At 40.3% G+C, this 20,824-nt stretch overlaps 1 protein-coding gene across 1 annotated transcript; it reads right to left on the bottom strand.

Annotated features, from left to right (window-relative positions):
• Window positions 1–14,348: 14,348 nt before the first annotated feature.
• macc1 (MET transcriptional regulator MACC1) lies at window positions 14,349–19,375 on the bottom strand. Its single transcript, XM_080038788.1, has 5 exons — window positions 19,237–19,375; window positions 18,276–18,400; window positions 16,119–18,181; window positions 15,750–15,938; window positions 14,349–15,643 (listed from the first exon to the last, which is right to left on the bottom strand). Exons 2-5 carry the CDS (start codon window positions 18,388–18,390, stop codon window positions 15,440–15,442), a joined length of 2,571 nt encoding a protein of 856 aa, XP_079894914.1. The 5' UTR covers window positions 18,391–18,400; window positions 19,237–19,375; the 3' UTR covers window positions 14,349–15,439.
• Between the last annotated feature and the right edge of the window lie 1,449 nt (window positions 19,376–20,824).

Genomic DNA, 20,824 nt, shown 5'->3' with positions numbered 1-20,824 from the left:
ATAGCAGCAGGCCCAGTGGTAGTGCTGAGAGAGGATCTGGGCTGTTGACTTGTGAGGTGAGGATGAAAACAGACCTTTAGAAAGTGTGTCTGGACACATAGGAGCCAGGACTCCCGAGGTTTGCTGTAAAAAAGAAAAAGCCTTTGAAAGCAGAGTGCTTTGATGTTGCAGGTTTCTAATTGTGGTTCAAGTCTGTCTCTCTCCCTACAGCAGAGCACAATTCATCCTTGTCGGAGAAAACTGAGCAAAGCCCGGAATCTTCTCTTGTAAAAAAATGGCAGATTTTGTGCTTTAAGAGGTGCGCGTGTGCATGGCCAAGTGTGATAGGTGTTCTGTTAAATCTATTCATGTCCTTTCTAATGACTCAGTGGGAAATCGGATAGCTCCACACCGCACAATGTGACACCTTATTAGCCACCAAGAACCAACAAACCTCCAGAATGTTTTCACAGCTTAGAAGCTCCAGGGTGATGTGTTGAAGAACTGGCATCCCAGCGGTATAATCTCTTTTTTAAAACACAAACACATGCTTTGAGAGAGTGTTTCATGGTATAACTTAACTTAACAACTCATGAACAACAACACAATATTGTGGAAAAACAAAAGGTCGAAAAATCACTGAATTCATGCATTTAACCCACATCACTTCAGTTCATGTCCGTGAAGACTGGTAGAGGAGATCAGCTCATATATTTTTTATGCCCTCACCACTTTTAAACTTAAACCCTCAAGCGTACTGGGCCCAGCCTTCTGCCGCCTATAAAAGCTTGCTGCCGCCCAGCAGACCACACACACGTTAACTCTGGCTGCTGCAGCACGGTGACCAGTGCACTGACCCATGCAATGAAAATATCCCTGTGCAGAGCTACAGTAGCTTTACTACTATTTGCCCAGGCTATTGGTGCTTTGACAGATGCTATCGTGAGTTTAGAGATACTGTGTGTGTGTGTGTGTGTGCGTGTGTGTATCTGTTTGTGTGTGTAGCTCATGAGGAAATATAATTGTTTCTTGGTGTAATGTCTGGGATGAGAAATACACTGGTTTATGGATATTTATCAGATTGATAGATTTATTTTGTACAGTGTATACATATACAAAGATGAATGAGAGCACATCAACCTCATAGTTTCAATTTCAGATCAAAAATGTGCTTGAAAAAGGAGACAACATAACATTAACGTTCCTTACTTTATGACTGCACTGTGCAAATCATAAACCGTCCCTTTAAAGGTGAAGTAAGCGGTTTATTTATGTTAAAGGTGCTGTAAGCGGAATGGTTCTTTTAGCTAACTTCCTGTCAGTTACTGCAGTTAGCAGTCCCCTCGCTCGTCCCTACGTCACCACATTAATGCACATTAAGTCTTCAAGCAGCAAGTTATCTAGCATCATCTCAGATCCATAAGTGTGATAAAACATGATAAAAACCATCAAACAGACATTGGGAAGGATTTTTACCTGCTCCGCCATTGTAGGCGCATATAAATTCACCCATCTGTTGCTCTGGCGTGCACCGGCAGTGAGACCATGGAGTGCATATACTATATGAGTGATTCGAGTGACGGTTTGTAGGGTTCTGTCTTCTGATTGGAAAAAAATTTCGGGATATATAAGTTTATTTGACGATTACATGCAAAGCAGCTGACTGAGAGATCGGCTTTATGAAACGCGCACATTAAGTAAGTGAGCACTGTATAAATAAAGAGCGATTTAACACTTATATTAACATAAATAAACCGCTTACTTCACCTTTAATATTAAAATCCTTCCCAATGTCTGTTTTGATGGTTTTTATCATGTTTTATCACACTTATGGATCTGAGATGATGCTAGCTAACTTGCTGCTTGAAGAGTGCATTAATGTGGTGACGTAGGGACGAGCGAGGGGACTGCTAACTGCAGTAACTGACAGGAAGTTAGCTAAAAGAACCATTCCGCTTACAGCACCTTTAATATATATGTGTGTTCATAATAGCATTAAAAGTCATGATAAAAAAGTGTCATGCATTCAAGTGAACAACACAAAATACAGCAGCACAGTTGGCTGCTTAGAAACTATTCCTTCTTGTAAAACTGTCACTGTAAATGATGCCCACATCCAAAAGTGCTTTGCAGGTGCACACTCGGTAACGATCACCAACTCAGAGAAAATAAATTATTCTCCTGGACTTCTGTGCATGCTACCACCAGCTAGTTTTGCTTTTGTGGTTTTATGCATTATATATATTGAGCATAGCTGACAGGAACACTTGGCAAAGACCACCTGGTTGGAATGTCATCACTCAAAATAATAGAGGAAGAAGAAGAAGAAGAAGAAGAAGAAGAAGAAGAAGAAGAAGAAGAAGAAGAAGAAGAAGAAGAAGAAGAAGAAAATGCTGGGAACAATGCGAGAGCAGTGTCTTTGTCTTTATCTGTGGCCTGAAGCCCAGCAAAAAAAATAATAACCTTGCTGGCAGGGCACATTTTGGATAGCTGCGTAACATGCCATGTCGCATGGACCTATGTAAGTGAAGAGCAAAATGTCAGCAGTCCAACGTGGTTCTTCACTCAACCCAACTACAAGCGCTGCTGAGGACTCCCACACCACAGTCCCTGTTAATAAGGGCTCTGTGAGGAGAGGGGAGGTCAAACAGAGTGCTCCAGCTGCATATGAGGATGAATAGCGTACAGGGGGATGATGGGCAGAGGTGCGGGGGCGGGGTGCACGGACCTGGGGAGTGATTAGGACCGAGGAAAGGTTTCCTATCCTTTGCCAAAAAAAAACACAGAGGAGAAGTGTGGAGGCTCACGACGAATGTGATGAGCCTCCACCGAGATATAGATGGATAGATAGATAGATAGATAGATAGATAGATAGATAGAAAGAAAGAAAGAAAGAAAGAAAGAAAGAAAGAAAGAAAGAAAGAAAGAAAGAAAGAAAGAAAGAAAGAAAGAAAGAAAGAAAGAAAGAAAGAAAGAAAGAAAGAAAGAAAGAACAATTTGGTTTTATGATTTTGCCATTCCACGTCCGCCCCCCCCCCCCCCTTTCAGGGTCTATTTATGTAGCGTTCAGCCCAACTAACATGCAGCAAAACGTATTTAAAAGTCACTCAAACAAACATTGCAGGCAGTACAATTCTAAATCATGTGAGGTAGTAACGCTGCTAACTCTCCTCTGAACCGCAGCTGTGTTCCCATCTCCCCCACATTTCTGCTCACCTCTGCTCCTCCCTGTGTGTCAGTTAGAAGGCGACCTCCTCCTCCTCCTTCAGTCAGACAGATCTGTCAGGACACAATAGGCTACCTCTCAGAGCTATGTTGTTTTTGGAACAAGACGCCTTCAGCCCTGCTTGTTCTCCCTCTTGGTTGACAGAAATGAGCCGAAAGGACACTCCAGTTTGACAGATTTATCTACCATGCTCTCAGCTGACTGTAGGTTTTTACAGGTTTTTCTGTTTTCTTTTGCTCTCGGGGTGTTGTTTACTTTCACTCATCAATGTGGAAGTTGTGTGATCACTGCCACCCAGCTGGGGATCTTTTCAAGATGCGTGTGAAGTGATTCAGCTTGATTATCACCTTCAATATCTTCCGTTAGAAGAGCATGAGAATTGAAAATGCTATAATTGCTTGTAGATAAGGTTTTGATTTGATATTCTTGATCACCGATATAACCAACATTAGATAACTTTTCTATCAGGATGGCCTACGTGTTGTTGAGCTGACCTGACAGATTAAAGGTGGATTGTTTCCGAACGCTCAAATCTGTTAAAGACATTAGTCCCTGTTGTGAAGTGTAGACACCTGCAGCATATGAGTGTTCTCACCATCTGCTGGACATTCTTTAAGTAATGGCAGGTAACAGGAATGTGTTTTTGTTTTACATGAATAGACAGAGTGTGTGGTGCAAACCCTGATTCATGTATGTGTGGTACTCAATAGAGCTTTAAAGTACATTTCAGTCAAACATTTCTGAGTGAATTCTTCTATTCTTTATTCGACTATATTTATTTGACCGCTGTACTTTAAAAACGATCTTGTCGTGGTTAAGATGGCTTTTCCTTTTCTTCTTCTTCTTCTCTTCTATCCCATAACCCCGGAGGGTCGTTGGGGCACCACAGACGATATGTTGACCAGCTCTCTCCATCCCTCTCTGTCCTCGGCAGCTCTCATTGTCTCACTGATTTTCAAGTGAGTCCATTCTCTGATGTTATCTTCCCATCTTGTCTTTTGTCTCCCTCGTCTCCTTCCACCTTGTACGGTTCCTTGCAAGATGGTCTTTGCAAGGCCTGAGGATCTGGTGATGTGTCCGTACCACCTCAGTTTCCGTTTTTTAACAGTGGTAAGCAGGTCATCATGTGAGCCGATGGCTTGGCTGATCTTTTGCCGAACTTCCTTGTTTGTGACATGTTGGGTGTAGGAGATACCCAAGAGTCTCCTGTAGCATCTCATCTCCATGCTCTGTATTCTCCTCTGTAGCTCAGCTGTAAGGGTCCAAGTTTCGCAAGCATATAGGAAGATTGAGTTGACAAGTGATCGCAGTAGTCTCACCTTTGATGCCAGACTGATGTTTTTGTCTTTCCATATGGGCTTGAGTTTTGCCAGAGCCGCAGTTGTTTGGGCAATTCTGGCAAGAACTTCCTGCTTGGATCCTTCATCGGACACGGTTGCTCCCAGATATTTGAAACTGGACACCGTGTCCATTGTCTGTCCGTTGACTTTGATCTCTGAGAGGATGCCCCTGTTGTTGTTGGTCATCATTTTGGTTTTCTCAGCATGGATTTCCATTCCATAGGCTTGGGAAGTAGTGTCAAGCCTTTCAACAAGGCTGGCAAGTTCTTTTTCTTCTCCAGCTAGCCCATCAATGTCATCTGCAAAACGGAGGTTGGTAATCGGTCTGCCTCCTATGCTGACCGTTCCTTCATGATCTGCCAGGGCATTCGTCATGAGAGAAGGCATCCTTGGCGCACTCCAGTTGTTGTCCTGAACCAGTCTCCGATAGCTCCATTGTAGAGAACTGCGCTGGTAGCTTTGTTGTACAGGTGTTGTATGACTCTGACAAGGTTAGGGCTGATGTTGTATTTCCTCATGGTTGCCCACAGTGCCGCATGCCATACCCGGTCGAAGGCTTTCTTGAAGTCTACAAACACGTGGTAAAGGTGTTTTTGGTGCTGCAGATATCTCTCACAGATAATTCTGAGGTTGAACAACTGTTCTGTGGTGCTCCGCCCTGCCCTAAATCCAGCCTGTTCTTCAGCTATGATCAGTTCAGCTTGAGGTTTTAACCTATTCAGTATTATTTTCAGCAGGACTTTGCTGGGATGACTAATGAGACTGATGGTGCGGTGGTTTTGGCACAGTTGGAGATTGCCTTTCTTCGGACGTGTGATGATGAGTGACTGGGTCCATGATGTAGGCCACTCACCACTCTCATGGCTTCTCCCTCTGCTTGTACGAGCTCTGCTGTGATGTTGTCCATTCCGACTGTCTTCCCTTTTCACAGGGACGCAGGGGCTAGACTCACAATAAAGTAGGAGACCTGTAGGCACATTGAGCCACCTTTGTAGGGACCCAGCCTTTTCTCTGTGGAAACGGGGATCGGGTTACCCTATAGGGGAATGGAAAGGGAGAGACAAGTTAAGCCATGATAGCTCCAGGATAACCAATATTGTTCCAAGTGTGTGTTATGTATAATTAATCTAGACTCACTTGACCTCCCCTAACCTGAGTTTGGCGATCCACACCCTGTTTCCCCTTTTTTGCCAAACTCTCTGCATTCCAGATTGCACAAAAGAATACAAAATTTAAAAAATTAGTACATTTAAAAGTAAACATAAATAAACTAAGACAGATGAAATGAACAAACCAGAACAGAAAAACAGCTGCAACAGTAGAATGCTGCTTGCACACAATGATGCATCAGTATTATCAATCTTATAATACAATATACACTAACATGTCAGTCACAGGGAACACTAGTAGAATGTATACTTTCAACTAGGTTAAGGAACTGAATACTTCTACCACCACTGTCTAAAGATATTCAGAGCAATACCTTAAAGTTTAAACAGAAGCCAATGGATGATAGCTCATATGGTAAATAACAATGAGCACTGGAGGCACCGCAGTGAAGTGCCCATTATGAAAATGTTGTGCTGCAACCCTTAACATTCCCATGTCTCTGTCCCAGCCCTCCTCCATCTGGTTTTTAGATTATTGACGAAGTGGGAGTGTCACACATCAACACAGATAAACCCATCCACCAATAAGAGGGGAAACCAGAAAAAAAAGACGTTGCCATCATTCCACTAGCGGCAAAGTCATCTCACAAAGATCAGGGACTTTGTTGTGGTCTTAAGTGCAGATGCTTCCTTGGATGTTTACCGAGAGTATCAGGGCTTCTTTGTGACTTCTCATTTCCCCTTTAATCTTTATTACAGTGTGCTGCTGTGAAGGAACTCAGGGTTTCTGTCTTGGTGGGTTTGATGGAAAAAGTGAGAGTGTCCAAGGATGGGGATGGTGATTACTTACAAAAGTGGCTCAGAATGCTGCCAGACACTCCAGGTTGTTGTCTTTTTCCTGCCCTGTGAGTCATTTGGTAACAGAGCTTCCTCCTTCCCAGCGGTGGTCATTGGAAGAGGTTCCAAGCAGGCTGTTAGTCAGCAGAAAGGCATTGTACTCAGCTATAACTGGAAACATACAAACCATTGCAGTTGTACAAAGGTACATCTCTGTCAGTGTTTTGTGACCCAAGCAATTTATATCCCTGATTGATTTCCCCTTAAAGTAGCTACGAGGAACTTTTAAATATTTCTGAAAGACAAATGTTTCCTCTGAGGATCATAAATGATATGTCACAGCAAACTAGACCAGCAGTGCAAAGGATGATTTTTTTATGTATTTTTTTGAATGCTTTTGTCCAAGTACGTTCATCCAAGAACAGCTGCGTCATAAAAAAAACGCCGCTTTTGTCCAAAGGGGCCACTAGAATTATTAACACAAACTGACAGTTCCTCGTAGCCACTTTAAAAATACTTCAGGTATTTTGCATTGCTATGTGCCATTTACAAAACATATATATTGTAGTTGATGCGTCTAAATCTAAACACAGAATGTATGATTTTCTGCAAGAATTTAGTAGGGAGTTTTCTTTACTTGATGGAAATAGACTCCAACTATAGTGCTGGTTGCTGCAGTCCCAGTATTTAATCCTTTACTAAAGGTGAGTGACATAAACACTTGTGATAAATGAAGTGCAGCCACAGAAACTGTAAACCCCCTATTATTTTTGTCTGACTTTTCTAATTGCTGAACTTTCTCTGATTTCACATCATCTATCACCAGATTATTACGGTGCATTGAGAATAGGGGAAGGATGGCGGGCTGAGAGACACCAACAGCACATTTGCAGCGTGCATAAATCACCAGGCTAATAAATTGAAAGCTAAATGACTTCTTGCCCTCAGCATATATCATGGAGGCAAACCAAATGAAGCCTTATATACCCCAGAGGACAGAGGAATGCTTCTGTTCATAAGTGATTTGTGGAATGCTCCCATGGCTGTTGGCTTCAGGAATCAAGAGACAAACTGTTTTATTTGGACTCTGATCACTCCTATTTATATCATCATAGTTATGTTTATCACATGCATGTGACTATATAAGTTTATTAGGGGGAACCAATTAAAAACAAATCCAAATATTTCAATCTTCTTTTATCTTTCTCCACTTTAATAAATATTTATCAAAATCTCTGTAGCACTGTAATTCTTGCATATTTTATTTGACCAAAATATAAAATAAATAAATAAAGTATGATAAAATGTAGCAGCACTTATTTCATTATTTATTTTATTATTATTATTATTATTTATGACCTGCCACGCTGAGAAGAACAGGAAACATTTGTGTTGAGGCCACTAGTTAATTCCCTTATCTGAAAGACACAATGAGGCCATTTTCATATTTTGATTTATTAATTCATGAATAAGTTGTTGTTAAGCAATATCACATGAGAGGTAGTGGAAATTAACAAACTGTGTCAAGCCCTGAAATTCACTCAAGGTCAGTGCAATGGCGCCACCCACTGGATTTAAATTGGTCTTGTGTCTGTGTCTGTTTTTTACTATTAGGAAAACAGAGTATGCTATTATAGATTTACCATGAAAGCTCACCTCAATGAAAGTTAATCATAAATCAAATAACTGTGAACAAGGCCAAAAATAAGAACACAATGATAAGAAAAGTTAAGATTTAAATAAATAAACTTTAGTTGATATGTATAATAGGCCAAACACATAATTTATGTTGTGTTCATGGAAAGCCATTCATCTGTTGTGAGTACTGGAAGTGTACAGTGCTTCACTACAACATAAGGGGGAATGACCATCTTCTCAGTGAGTGCACCATCTGAATTTATGTTGAGAAAATAATGCATTAAAGGACTTGTTTTGTTTTACTTTGGAGTAAGCTGGGTTATGAGCCAGATGAAAACCCGCAATTTCAGCATTTCTTTTCCTCTTTCAGGAAATACAATCCTGCCAACCTCTCATGGATCCCACCTCGGATCACCAGAGCACATTGAGCAGCCAAGAAGGCGCTTTGTTTGTGAGGTCTCACCTTGTCCATTTTCTTGATGAAGGATGGGATCTTAAAATGCAATCCGTGTTGAGTGTTTTTGAAAGACACAAGACAAAACACATGAATATTGCTATACGGACATAACATGCATAGCAGAACAAACCTCTGCATCTTGGACGTCTGCCGAGCTCAGTGCATTGCTGGAATTCTAATGCTAATGCCGCAGTCAAGGGATGAACTTTGGGGAGCAGTGTGAGAAACTTGTCAGAGTGTGTCACATTTTTGTCCTGCAAAGTGGAGACAAAGGACAATTTCAACCCACATTTCACTTTATAAAACAGTCTAATATTCACACACTTGTACGCAGGACTTACTGCTGGTGCAGGTTTGGCAGGAGTGTCAGTGATAAGGACTTCTTAATGTGTTCATTTGTTGACGTATGATGAGGAACAACAGTGGTTCATGCTTGCACTGAGCTCTGAGTGACACACCAAAGCAGTCAGGAGAAGTTGTTAACATAACACCTTTACTCTGAGATGATCGTGAGATATCTACTGTATATATGATCCTTTTTATTCAAATAATCTTGATGGGAAAAAAAAACAGGAAGGACGCTCAAGTCAGCCCCTTCTAACAACTAAAAAGGCTCTTTTGTGAGTGAAGTAAAAAAGTGAGACACTGGTCTACCGAGGACAAGGAGTGGACAAAAAAGAGAGAAGAAAAATAAATTGTGTGACGTCATGAGTGATGAGTCACTACACAGCTTACTCTCAAGAAGTGGGAGTAGACAGGTGGGAGTAAATGTGGTATAAAAAAAAGTTGAATTGTTGAGGTGGCTGTATTGTGTTGTATAGAGTCAATTTCCCTAGCATATATATCCTGGTCCTTAAACTACCTAGAAACTGAAGTTATTTTTCAGTTTTTCAGCTTTTGTTTAAGATACAAATTAAATGTCCACTCATTTAGGTACTGCCATTTGTGAAGACCTACCCTGTTTAGAGCAGACTAAGCATTTGATTCTAAAATATCTCCAGAAATAAAGTTACAGACTGGATACATACATTGTCTGGCAGAGGTGTGGCTTTGGCTTACCAGTCAAGGTGGCAGGTAGGCTAGATGAAAAAATGTACCAGCCAGCCAGATTGTTTACAAGCAAGAAATAAAATAGGCTATAACTTTTTACATTGCATTTTGCTCTTATTATCTTTTATCATGTCATCCTGGTCTCGTGTTGGATCCTCAATCAATATTATCTCATAGTGTGCAGCATAAATGATGAAAAATTAATAGGGTGCACTGATTAAAATGTAGACAACCGATACCAATTTAGGCGGATCAGATCTTTTATTTTTATTTTTACCTGGGCTTGTTTTACTGTGGACCAATTAGAAGAGGTCTGTATTTATGCCGCAGGATAAGGTGACGTTGGTCAAAGTGACGCCGGCCGGCCCTGTTTGAACGTAAACCACTCCACAGGTGATGCCTGTCACAGTAACAAACAAACAAACACAAACAGTTTAACCAGACAGCGAGCACGGTTCGTGACCCAAATAAAACATGCACGATGCACCCATGATGTTTCGCGACCAACAGGTGGTGCATGCCGATACTGGCTAGCATGCTAAATGCAATGGTTGAGGTTTGCACTGAAGAAAATTTACCTCGAGGGAGGTGCATGTGTCTGAGGCCTTTCATCTGTTCTTAAAGAATAAACGAACAGGGAAGATGAACCTGGAGCAGATTGTGGAAGACAGAGAGAGAGAGAGAGAGAGAGAGAGAGAGAGAGAGAGAGAGAGAGAGAGAGAGAGAGAGAGAGAGAGAGAGAGAGAGAGAGAGAGAGAGAGAGAGAGAGAGAGACATTCAACTCTGACAGGTGAGTGCATACAACAACAAACTGATGTTTGTCTGCTTGCCTAAAAATGTGTGTTGCTCACACTGGTGAGCATGGCTCTTTTAATGTAGACTATTGTGTGTCATTTGTGTTCAATTGTTCAGTTTGTTTAATTATACAAATAGATGGTCGTATAATTGATTGTTGTAGGCTAGCTTAAATGCTGCAAAGTGTTCATAGAAAAGTAATAGCCTAGTTAATTGGACATAAGGGCTCTGCGGTGTTATGCGCGCGCGTAACAGTAGAAGCTTGTGGGCAGGTGAACCACATCAATGGAAAGCATTGGTCTTGACCAATATCAAGACTAGTCTATTTAACAGCACCCACACATGGGCCTTAAAATAGCCGAAAAATGGTGTAATGTGAACCACTATTTTCACTCAAGTCAACATGGAAGATGGAAGTTCTGTCTTACACAAATGTTACAAACCTTGCCAGCAGACAGACAGGCAGCAATAACCCATTCATAATTGTTATCTGAGCGCTTGCTCTGCTGCCGGATAAAAGGCTCCCAAAACAAAAGTGGTCACATTTAATTAGTAACGAAGTTGAACGCCTCACTGCACCTGATAAATGGGGACCTAAAAAGGCAGTGCCCATATTAAGATTGGATGCCTCGAAAACAGTTTCAGTTTGTTTTCACTGTTATACAATCAGGGCTTTAGCCTGCATGGGAGAGCAAAAGCGTCACCCTTCACATTACACACATATTATTTTTAAAGAGTCAAGCGAGAGCTCTTCTTTGTTTCTTGATCCATTTATCACCGTAGTAGGTTACATTGAACATGATTTATAATACATTAATATTGCTATCTTCTTTTTAAAAGTAATTGAGCACATGATGCTCATAATCTTAGATGTTCTCAGCTGTAGCAACAATGTTCAGTAATTCCAATGAATCATTAATGTTTGGTTCTTTAAGTCATTGTTTACTATCATATCTATGATGTGATTTTCGAGCAGGAGCTTTGGGTAGATAAACCAACAGAGAATCCTTCCTCTGAGCTGACCCTCACTCATGTTCAACTCTCTCTAAAACAGTGAACCTTTGTCCTCTGCCTAATAAAGGATACAGTGCTGCTCAAAGACCAGTGTGGTACATGCCAGAGGGAGCGCGCTATTAAACCCTTACCTTGAGTATTTGAACTTGTTTTGAAAGTCAGTTATTAAATGTTTTGGTAACACTTTACAATAAGGTACACAAAAAAAGAGTAGTTACCCTTTTAAAAAGGTTAGTTACCCTTTTGAAAAGAGTAGTTACCCTTTTCAAAAAGAGTAGTTACACTTTTCAAAAAGAGTAGTTACCCTTTTTGAAAAGAGTAGTTACCCTTTTCAAAAAGAGTAGTTACACTTTTCAAAAAGAGTAGTTACCCTTTTCAAAAAGAGTAGTTACACTTTTGAAAAGAGTAGTTACACTTTTGAAAAGAGTAGTTACCCTTTTCAAAAAGAGTAGTTACACTTTTCAAAAAGAGTAGTTACCCTTTTTGAAAAGAGTAGTTACCCTTTTTGAAAAGAGTAGTTACCCTTTTCAAAAAGAGTAGTTACACTTTTGAAAAGAGTAGTTACACTTTTGAAAAGAGTAGTTACCCTTTTGAAAAGAGTAGTTACCCTTTTCAAAAAGAGTAGTTACACTTTTCAAAAAGAGTAGTTACCCTTTTTGAAAAGAGTAGTTACCCTTTTCAAAAAGAGTAGTTACACTTTTGAAAAGAGTAGTTACCCTTTTCAAAAAGAGTAGTTACACTTTTGAAAAGAGTAGTTACCCTTTTCAAAAAGAGTAGTTACCCTTTTGAAAAGGTTAGTTACCCTTTTGAACTAAGTGAAATTTGCCTAAGTCGAGAGTTTGAGAATGCTTTTCCTCTAATAACTTTCAAAATGTTCAACTTTTTCAGGAGTTTGAAATTACCTCCTCTGGAATGGGCCCCAGGACCCCGAAAATATGAAAATATATGAAAATATGTATGTGGATCTGAAATGTTATTTTCCAAAAATGACTCCACAGCCCCATTCTAAGTGGATGGAGAAAATTCAAAAACATACCTTTTCAAAAGGGTAACTAACCTTTTCAAAAGGGTAACTACTCTTTTTCAAAAGGGTAACTAACCTTTTCAAAAGGGTAACTAACCTTTTTAAAAGGGTAACTACTCTTTTCAAAAAGGGTAACTACTCTTTTCAAAAGTGTAACTACTCTTTTTGAAAAGGGTAACTACTCTTTTCAAAAAGGGTAACTACTCTTTTCGAAAAGGGTAACTACTCTTTTCAAAAGGGTAACTACTCTTTTCAAAAGTGTAACTACTCTTTTTGAAAAGGGTAACTACTCTTTTCAAAAAGGGTAACTACTCTTTTCAAAAAGTGTAACTACTCTTTTTGAAAAGTGTAACTACTCTTTTTGAAAAGGGTAACTACTCTTTTCAAAAGGGTAACTACTCTTTTCAAAAGTGTAACTACTCTTTTTGAAAAGGGTAACTACTCTTTTCAAAAAGGGTAACTACTCTTTTCAAAAGGGTAACTACTCTTTTCAAAAGTGTAACTACTCTTTTCAAAAAGAGTAGTTACACTTTTCAAAAAGAGTAGTTACCCTTTTTGAAAAGTGTAACTACTCTTTTTGAAAAGGGTAACTACTCTTTTCAAAAGTGTAACTACTCTTTTTGAAAAGGGTAACTACTCTTTTCAAAAAGGGTAACTACTCTTTTTGAAAAGTGTAACTACTCTTTTTGAAAAGGGTAACTACTCTTTTCAAAAGGGTAACTACTCTTTTCAAAAGTGTAACTACTCTTTTCAAAAAGGGTAACTACTCTTTTCAAAAAGGGTAACTACTCTTTTTGAAAAGTGTAACTACTCTTTTTGAAAAGGGTAACTACTCTTTTCAAAAGTGTAACTACTCTTTTCAAAAGTGTAACTACTCTTTTTGAAAAGGGTAACTACTCTTTTCAAAAAGGGTAACTACTCTTTTCAAAAAGGGTAACTACTCTTTTTGAAAAGTGTAACTACTCTTTTTGAAAAGGGTAACTACTCTTTTCAAAAGGGTAACTAACCTTTTTAAAAGGGTAACTACTCTTTTTTTGTGTACCTTATTGTAAAGTGTTACCAATGTTTTAGTTGTGACAAGTGACTTTATGATGTGGTATGCTCTTTACATCTTGTACAATAAAAGGTTTGATTTGCTCAGGTCTGCACCACAGAATGCTGCCTATGTTTTAGGGAGAAATGTCCAATTCCTCAAGGTTTTGCCATATCATGAAATGTATGTTTTCCCAAGCACTAGGCTTAACACTAAATTATGGGGTACAGTTCCCTGATTTTTATTTATTGCTTCCAGAGAAGTGACATAATTCTGTCCGAGCAGGAAGTAAAGGTTGCATTAAGAGTGTAATGAAAGGAAGAAGGATATGGCTCCTCTCTTTTCTGGTGGATGTTTATATAAGATTTGTTATTTTAAAAAGAAAAAAAATCCAGGAGTGATGTGAAAATAACCACTTGTTTTGGGTCTGAACCAAACATTGAAGACAATATTTCATATCACCGATTTTGTCCTTGATTTTCCCCTCTAAACTCCTCCATGCAGAATTATCACACACATACTCTATCTTCAGTCCTCATTAAACTCCCCAACTTCATACAATCAGTCTCAGCTTGGAGATAAAATCAGTTCACAGGGTTGCTTGATACCATTTGCCTTATTTGATTTACTTTAGCTGAGGTGCATTCCAGGAGCCAAAGTGAAGTGGATTCAGCAGCCTGGGCTCTCTGTTTGATAGAGCAGGCAAACAATGCTCTCAACTGAAACTAGCTTAAACAAACAGTGTAGGCAAAAGCAAACTGTGGAAAACACTTTGGGGGAAAAGTTAAATGTTTTCTCTGGTGTGATTTAACACCAATAAATGACAGACATCACGAGTTGTTCAAGTGTTAAAGTACCATTTAAATAACAATATAGTCAAGTTAGTAACTTCTTAGTTATTAAAACTCCCTAGTTATTAGTATATTTCATTACAAGGTAAACAGACCGATTGTCTACTGCGGTTAACATATATTCACATCTCCATATAACATGATTTAATTTCAGTATAAAATGTAGAATCATCATTTAACGTTTCAGTGATTGAAGACACTGCCTACTGTATATGGCACCAATCTGAACACTGAGGTTTCCATTTGGCAATACCAACAGTATCATGCTAAACATCATAACAGTTCATTTGTAACCGTTACATTGTACATCGCGTGAAATGATCTGCTTTTATACATATCTAAAACATTACAGTATAAAAATAGCAAATGCACTAATATTTAATAGTGTATGACACTTGTAGTTGTATCTTTTAAGGTTTGTTTCCAGCAGGCGCCAGCATACCTTCACTTTGGTAGAACATTGTCGCTTTCAGTACACAGACGGAGGGTATTCACATTCATCAGTTTTCTGATGGTCCATTTAAGTATTTACAGTAGTTTATGGAAAAGTAAACCTCAAAGTCCCACTGATACAAACTTTTCACAGGGTGCATTAGGCTGATGTGGATTTGAATTAGAGAAAATTAACTAAATACAGTCAGTGATTCAGAAAGGCAAAGGAATAAAAGATTAGTAAAAATATCAATACACGGCGGAACTACTGACCTTCATAACCATTTGATTGAAAATCTACCAAAATAAAATTCTACATCAAGGCATCATCACATTTGCGCAGAGTGACATGTAAAGAAAGTGACAACCTACACTTAATTTTGCATGAGGAAGTGACATTCCTTCATAGCTCAAAACATATATTACTATGAGTGGGATCTAAGCATACAGTGCAAGTACCTGATTGAATTTCAACAAATGCTTTGTGTAAATAAAAAAGTAATAAAAACAACATCAAGTAAAACCAGATGAAAGTAAAAAGAGCCAAAATCACTTAACAACATCAAAAGCTGATTGCTGTGTAACCAATATTTCTGTATCCATGTTTTCCAAGTGCATGGAGGTTGCTGTCACTAGAGTGCGTTCGCATAAGGTTTAGGGGTTTGGGTGTGCGGAGGCTTGAAATAGATCGATACAGTTCACTGTGATGAGGGCACCTGTCAGATGCCTCCACTGCCTGGTGGCAGGGTTTTTCATTTTGTCCAGGACCAGGTGCAGATCCTGGATCATGTTCTTGTAGTTGGCTCCATAACGCTGACTCCAGGAGTACAGAAAGTCATAGGCGGGTTTCCACATGGACTGAAACAGTACAGGAAATACAGAATAAATTGCTAAATTGCTGATTCCTCGACAGCATTATCTGCATCTCATTACTTGCTGTATCAGTGTATACTGTTAAACTGACCTGGGGACCAACTTCTCCGCTCTTCCCTCGGTGTGGTGCCTCGTAGCCGGCTATCTGAGCACTGGAGAGTTTCCCCATCTTCTCAGCGAGCTCCCGCCATCGAATTCCCAGCTCCACAGCGGTGGACAGAATGACTGTGTTCTGGATCAGCTGGGCCATAAGATTCACTGAGTCCATCTTCAACAGACCCTTTTGCGTATAAAACATAGGTACACTGTCACAGAAACCATGGAAAGCCATGCTCAATTTTGCCATGCATTTTTTCGAGGATGCAATGCACAACCATGGCGGAAATGTTCAATAAAAAAGAAGCTCTTTCATTAGCCATGTGATTTTATCAGAAACAATATATTGCTTTTGTCTACTTACCACCATGAGCTCATGCAGAAACTTTTTCTTGGTCTTCCCAGTGTGGCAGTCTTCCTTCAGCTTTTCCAGCACACAGGCCACTTTATCTGCCTCAGTTTCAGCGTGCCTCCGTGTGATGGTGTCCAGTGACAGGTTCCTGTACCCTAAAGCATCTGCCAAACCCTTCCAGCTGGTTATGTGCTCAGTTATCTGTGTCTGGATAGCGGAGTACATGTATGTAAGCTTCTTGAAGGGCAGAGTCATATTGTCCAAGAGGACCTCTGAGGTGATCTTAATGCCGGTGAAGTCAATCACTTGGTCTCTGGTTATGAGCTTGACGTTTTTGCAGTGAACCAAACCCGTCCTGCCTCGGAGGAAACCGATGTACCACTCCTTCACTTTTGAGTTACCAACTGACCGAACAGTCTCTCGGGAGAGGAGAGCCACGGTGTCCCCCTTGAAGTACTCCAGAAGGTAGTCCACACGTGGTTGGCGGAGTACTGACTTCAGGGCTATACCATACCACTTCAGGTTCACAGGTCTGTCTGTGAATTCTGCGGAATCTGCAACACTTTCCTCTGGAATAGGCGAGGCTCTTGCCATTTCAATCCGCTTTTCTATCTGCTTCGGTGCCCGCTTTTCTGATCTGATGGGTGCTGCCGGTGGGGAAGTCACATGGAAATGTGCAACAGTTTCAGCGTTTGATTCCTTCACTTCTAGATTTAATTTAAAAGGAGTCATTTCAGTATTAGTATCGCAAGATAATGCAACTGGCAGATGCAAAACTGTCCCTATTTTGAGATGGCTTTGTCTCACTTCTTTTAGTTTGTCCTCAGGTTTGATTTTAAACACGGAGTCTGTTAGGCTAATTGCGACTTGCAGGTCGTTCAGTTTGTCTGGTGAAAACCCATGTTTTCCCCAAAGTTGCAGCACAAGTGGGGGCAAGTTTTTGTTTCCTCTGCAGATAACAGAACACGGAAGCTTCGGTGGAACATCCTCATGTCCACAGACCACAATTACAGCTTTAAATGACGGATGGATGTACCGGGGACCATAGACTGCTACTGTGATTTGGCGGTCAAGGTAATCCCACACTGATGTTGCAGGGGACTGTATTGCAGAGGCCTCCGCGACTGCAATCACATAAAAGTGTGTCTTCAGGTCCTGCAGCTTCATCTGCATCATGTTCTTGTAAATGTAACAGTCGTTCACTTTAATATAAGGCCCCTCTCTTTTGTTTGACACTAGGCCAACCATAGTTGTCATCACCTGACTTAATGGATCATTCTTCACCTCTCCAGACAGTTTAATATCCAGAGAGATCCTCTCCTTTGTGTTGATGTTGCTAAGGACCACTTCAAGAAGTGGACTCATGGTAGTCACATAGTTGTTATTGAGTCCAGGAGGAGGGTCTAGCATTGCTTTTAGTGTTACTTCCTGGACTTCTCCAGGAGGAACATGGCCCTCTGGGACATGGATGCTGATTTCTGAGTCTGGTAACTGTACAGCTCCCCCGGTGTGGTCTATCTTGCAGATAACCTGAAAGTTAGTGGCCTGGGTCTGAGCCCAACCCGGACTTTGGCTCATCAGATTTAAGTCCAAGCAGGAGCGGGTAAGCTGCCTGTGACTCAGCCATGCCATCTTGTAGGCCTCTCTGTCATTCTTTAGCCACTCAAAATCTGGGTTCAACACTGGGCCAGGCATTTGGAAGCTGCTTTCTCGTTTTGGCACTTTTCGCTCCAGATCACCCAGGATGTCTGAAGCACTTCTCCATCTCCCAGATCTGTTGCTGACATCTTTTTTTTTTGACAAAAAGTTCCCCACGTTCCCTTCATCGGAGGATGTGCTGATGTTATCATCGTATGTGCTGATGTTGTCTGTGTCCAAATCTTTTTCACTGTCTTGTTTCACATTTGATGTGTTGGAAATGTGTTTGTCTGTGCTGCTGTGTATGATGTCATCCAAGAAAGGATTTGATGCGGACAGTTTGTTCCAAAAGGGATTCCTTGACTGAGATGAAAGTCCAACTTCTGGCTGTAAAAGTGACCAATCGGAGTTCTGTGAAGCTTGTGTCACACGTCCACCTGGGAAAATATTAGTTTTCGTTTAGGACGCTTATGAAGAATATCAACAGGTTCTCATATCTAGGATACAGGGTGCTTCAAAATGAGAATTTACCACTCAGGTTGTCACTGACTGAAACACTGTCATCCAGATCGATCAGCGTCCCCTCAGATTTACTCCGCATGAGACTCCCAACACGACGGAAGGAGTGTGCTCTTCCAGCTGCCATAATTTCATTTCTAAACAAAAATACAATATTGTTTTAATTTTACCTTTCAACCATACTGTTTGTCTAAATTTGATAGACATTTAAAAAATTATATTATTTGGAAAAAAAATTGCGAAATTTAATAATAAACTAATTGTTAATTGCAGCCCTAAACTTCTCAACAAATATTTTTGAATGCTTAAAAGGCACCTGACAACAACCAATACGAACACAGCAGAAGACCTTGATGAGAGCATAGTTATTGTTTTGCCTCAACACTGTTTCACTGAACACAGTTTGCCCCAGGCTTTCTCCGCAGGGCTTCTCACTGTGACATTAACTGTTTCAAAGCATGGAATAATGCCTGAGCTCTTCGGCCTGTCACTTGGTTGACTAAAAAGTACACTACCTATTCATGACTAGTCACAGTGAGTCAGTCATTAATAATGTGGTTTCTTACACCAGACACCAGTGCACAAAAACAGGTTGGTCTTGTCAAGCCTATGATGATGACACAGAAGACGGTGCTCTCAGCGCCACTTTGCTATAATCACAGTGCACTGACAGTGGAAATCGCCAAACCTGGTGATATGCTGCTCTGCAATAACGCACTGTGGGCCTAGTGGGATTCATGTTAACTTTTGTTCAGTTTACTTTTTCGTTTGGAAATATTCTAAAAACAAATCTTACAATACATTACCGATTAAGAGCTGCGACAGCCCACACTTGTAAGCGTCTACTCTGGACAGGTGTGTTTGTATAGCCTACTCTGTAGTTACAAATTAATAAAGCAGATCCTACAATTTCGTGTTTGAAAATACCTCAAGGAAAGTCATTAACTACAAAGAAAACAACGTTTGAGCTCACCGTAATCATGAGGTGGTTGTAGATTTTCGCTTCAGTGCGGCAGAAAAAGAGGCCAATCCACTATCGTTGCCACTTCTTTTTCCAGGGCGGATCTGCGGCGTCCGCCTCCTCACTCACGTTACAGACCTGCGCTCCTGTTTGCTCTCATGCACAAAGCATTTTGGGATTGGAAGTTTTAGAACAACTCGGCGATCCTCGGCGGAGGAGTGGCCTCTCGCGGGCCGTAACTACAACACCCACCATGCTCCTCTCCTACGCTTACGCGTGAGAATTTTAACAGCACCTGAAACCGAGCGAGGCAGTTTCGACAGGAGTATGACTGAGTGTAGAGATAAGCATGCTCTGACACGGACTGGAGCAGGTTACTTATTGGACAAAGAAAACATACAACAAAGCAAGGTCGATCCTCCCAGTTAGTATTAAGCCTAAAGCTGAATTATTGAATAGGCCTTTATTTATGTACACAGGTTCACACATATTGACAACAAAGGTGTTAATAAATATGTTTGTTGTTTATTTCTTCTTCTTGATACTTATTTGAGTGACGGAGATTGTTTGGTTTTTGTAGATTTTACTCTTTGTCATTGTCACTGCCTTTCCAATTGACTGTAGATAAAGGCCAAGCTGAACTGAGAGGCAAATCTCACACAACAGAACTTAATCTCATCAAGGAGACAAGTCAAGTGTTATCTTGCTGACCGGGTAACACACATTTATTAAGTGATGAAGGCCTGAATGGCTCACAAATTGAGATTGTTACATCACATCGTAATATAACAGGAATCCACCATATCAATTGTATGTAGGGCTCAACTCTCAAGTGTAACAGCTGCATGCCAAAGTGTACACACTTTAAATAGCCTTTTTGGAGAAGCTAACTGTTTGTATTGTTGCCTTTTGCCTTTTTCTTCAATATCCAAAGTTGAACTGTTGCATTGTTTGGATGCTGGCCCTGGCATCCAAAGGCAGTTAGCTCTCTAGGAATGCAACTAAGCACTCATGAGTAGATTAGGAATTTCTCATGTAGCAAATATGGTCAGTGGCTGCAGCAGCCTGGACTTTAGAATGACTTATTAACATACAAGTAGTACAAAAGTGAAAATATTTAGTAAAATATGTGAAATACTGACCATAATACCAATATTGGATATTGACTTGTGAGCATTTTTCTTTTTCATTTAAATGTCCCGCTGTTAAACATCATTCATTATGACCCTTGTATATAAAACAAAACAGAAAAAAATCTGCACGTTTGTCTCCTACATTCCAACAGGACACAGTTGCAACAGTTTCTTTGTCAGCACTTGGTCCAACTGTCTGGAACAGAAACTGCTCCCTTGTGGCTGTTTTGAGAACATTGACTGCGTAAGGCTTGTCACAGCCCTTTTTTCTTTTTTCAAGAAACCCCATGAGATGCTTAAACTAACAACCAATTGATCATATAAAGCCTATAGCGTATTCCTCTTTTCCATAGACTTACATTGTTCCCACAAAAATACTTAAAACATGTTGATAAATACTTAACAGGAAATGACTGAGCCTTTTCAAAAACAGAGTGCAGGAGATGCCAGAAAGCATCAAAAGACAG

This window comes from Ammodytes marinus (assembly GCF_949987685.1).
Source record: "Ammodytes marinus genome assembly, chromosome: 13".
NCBI classification, from domain to species: Eukaryota; Metazoa; Chordata; class Actinopteri; order Uranoscopiformes; family Ammodytidae; genus Ammodytes; species Ammodytes marinus.
The sequence above is the reverse complement of the archived record's forward strand: the minus strand, read 5'-3'. Positions and strand labels throughout refer to the sequence as shown.